Source organism: Pygocentrus nattereri, chromosome 9, assembly GCF_015220715.1.
Source record: "Pygocentrus nattereri isolate fPygNat1 chromosome 9, fPygNat1.pri, whole genome shotgun sequence".
Classification (NCBI taxonomy): Eukaryota; Metazoa; Chordata; class Actinopteri; order Characiformes; family Serrasalmidae; genus Pygocentrus; species Pygocentrus nattereri.
This window is the reverse complement of record NC_051219.1, coordinates 16,611,019-16,613,947: the sequence shown is the minus strand read 5'-3', so window position 1 is coordinate 16,613,947 and position 2,929 is coordinate 16,611,019. Positions and strand designations below refer to the sequence as shown.

The 2,929-nt window shown below is 37.6% G+C and overlaps 1 protein-coding gene across 1 annotated transcript; it reads left to right on the top strand.

Moving 5' to 3' along the window:
* Window positions 1–340: 340 nt before the first annotated feature.
* On the top strand, window positions 341–1,745 carry si:dkey-78k11.9 (P2Y purinoceptor 1). Its single transcript, XM_017694181.2, has one exon. It carries the CDS (start codon window positions 474–476, stop codon window positions 1,470–1,472), a length of 999 nt encoding a protein of 332 aa, XP_017549670.1. The 5' UTR covers window positions 341–473; the 3' UTR covers window positions 1,473–1,745.
* Window positions 1,746–2,929: the final 1,184 nt, after the last annotated feature.

Here is a 2,929-nt window from a genome sequence, read left to right as displayed (position 1 = left end):
TGTACACAAAAGAGCATGGATAATGGGTGCGGTGAGAGACAAACAGAACAAAGATCAATGCAGACAACGTTCCTGAACCTTTGCTTCAGTAACTGGAAGATCAGCCTTCTGCCGCAAAGAATTTGAAAATGGCTATTGGCATCATTTGCTAACACCAAAGAAACCACCATGAAAAAGTGATCAGCATTAGTCATCCAGTATAAATTCACTCTCTGAATGAAAAAAGAAGAATAAGAGTCACGAATAAGAGCTTGGTTGGTTGGATGCAGTGAAACCACCTGTTCTACATTCACTGAACATGCCTGCGTCTGCAAACACCACTTCCTGTTTCATGGCAACACTTCTGCATCTGTTATCTTCAGAAAGGAAAAGTTATGTTTTTTCAGTTTTACAGACTACAGGCTGACAAGCCTGCAACAAAGCCTATTAACCTTGACTTTTGGGACATTTGATGCTATTCCAAAAACTGGAAAATGGACACCAACTCGACCTGTGAAAAGGTTGACTTTAACTTTACCCACATTTTCTTATCCACGGTGTATGTTCTTGTTTTTGTTTTTGGACTTCTTAGCAATTGCTTTGGGCTGAAATCTGTACGTGCTAACTGGACCAAGCTGGGGAATATAAACATTTTTGCACTGAACCTGTGTATAGCTGACATTTTGTACCTGCTCACTTTGCCACTTTTGGTGGCATACTACGCAAAGGAACAGAAATGGATCTTTGGACAAAGCCTCTGCAAGCTAACAAGATTCCTATTCAGTATCAATCTCTATGGAAGTATTGGCTTTCTCACGGTTATCAGTGTGTACAGATATCTGAGCATTGTCCACCCTCTGAAGGTGAAAGGCCGAATAAGAGCACGCTGCTCTATGGGGATAACTGCACTGGTCTGGATTATGGTTTTCATTGAGAGTCTGCCTGATGTGTATTATAAAAAAACAACCCCAGACAACCTATACTGCTACGACACAACGTTGACCAACAGCACAGAGAAATATTTACGGTACAGCATTGTGCGAACTGTTACTGGATTTGTGATACCTTTGGTGGTGATGGTGTGCTGTTATGGACATGTGGCTTTTACTCTGGCAACTAGTAAAGACTTTGGAGATAACATGCTGAAACTGAGGTGTCTAAGGTTGGTGGTGGTCCTGGCTCTACTCTTCTCTGTGTGCTTCATCCCCTACCACATCTTCAGAAACCTCAACCTGCAGACCCGGATCTGGAAGTCCAGGGGCTTCTGCAAGAGATGGTTTGCCGATATCTACATCGCCAACCAAATAGGCAACGGACTGGCGTGTCTGAACATTGTCATTAACCCACTAGTGTATCTGTTCAATGGTGATGAACTTCTCATGAGTTGTTTTAAGTGCGTAATACTCCAACCCCCTCCAGAAGCTTCTAAATTCTCTCCTGCGAGCTTAACAAGGAAAGTGAGGGAACCTTTCATACCTGCATCCTCACCCTAAGTGACTGCTCATAATCTAACATGGTATAACTGATCGTTTTTTTTTGTATAACTGGATGTTTTGTTACATTTTCCAGGATTTTCCTTCATTTTGTTCTAAGTACTGTTTTCCGATGCAGTATATTTTAAAATGTGCTTTAGGGAAAAAGTGTTTTACGTTGCTAATGTGCTAATGAATTACTGTTAAAGCTTATTGAACATTAAATGCATATTTTTTATTTTTAAAAACAATACTTAGGACTATATTGCATTTTTTTCTAGTCAGAGTCAGCTACATGACCAAGTTAAATAAACAAAATAATTTTGTTTGTCATATATATTCATTAATATTGACTCTGTGTGATACTATGCATCACAGTATAGCACGTTTAATTGTGCTCCTTTTTCTTATAAAAAACCTAGTTATTACATTTACTGTTTTTAACTAATTTCACCAGAAATTATTTTACCATTTTATGCGCTGGTCTTAATGCACTGGTAATGCAGAGGGAATTATATATTTGATATATTTAATTCTAAATTGATTTGGTTATTTTGAGTGTATGTAATGTGAAGAAAGAGTTTTTCTCTTCAAATTTCTTCAAATATGTTATACTGACCTCAATATCATCTAAAACAACCAAAACAAATGTGTGTGAAATGTTGATATTTGTTATGTGTTATACAGCTGAAACAGCCTGGGGTCAGACCGACCTCAAAGAACACTGATGTATACAAAATGTGTACAGGACATCGAAAACATATGTTAATTTTAATTTTACCTAGTTGTCCCCCAAATTGCCCCAACTATCGACCTATCCAGGGTGTATCCTGCCTTCCGCCCGATGACAGCTGGGATAGGCTCCAGCTTCCACCATGAGGTAGAAGCAGCTTAGAAAAGCTAAGAAGATCTATCTTTTTTTCTATAAAGGATTTCCTTTTTCTCACTGGGTGAGGACTTGGTAGTTTTTAAACCAGAAGTCCCAGAGAAGGGTCATTTAACATTTCTACCTCTGGAACCCAGAGACGGGTCGAGTGACCTGAAGGATTTTAGCTAACATCCTATAATCACCGTCTTTTGTTCTGTAAATAAGGCCATTACTGGCGCACCACAGGAGGTTGTTGTTTGCCATTGAGTTTAGCTATTTAGTTTCTAGTTAGTTCTATTCAGTTTATTGTATTTGATAATATAAAGATTGTACATTTTGTATTTAGTTTAGTTTTATTTGAGCAAAAAAGCAAACAATCAATTTTTTTTATTATTATTTTAAATAGAGAATTAGACATTTTACAGCAAGGTACAGCTGTGAGTAATGACCAGAAGCATTTGTGTCAAGAGGACTGAAATTTCAGCGTGAAAAATTTACAAAAGAACAACTATTATTTAACCCACTTCTTCCACATCTTTTTGCATATTTCTTGAAACAGATTGTATGTTTTGCAAACTATATGTACATTTGGCAAAATGACCTGTATAAT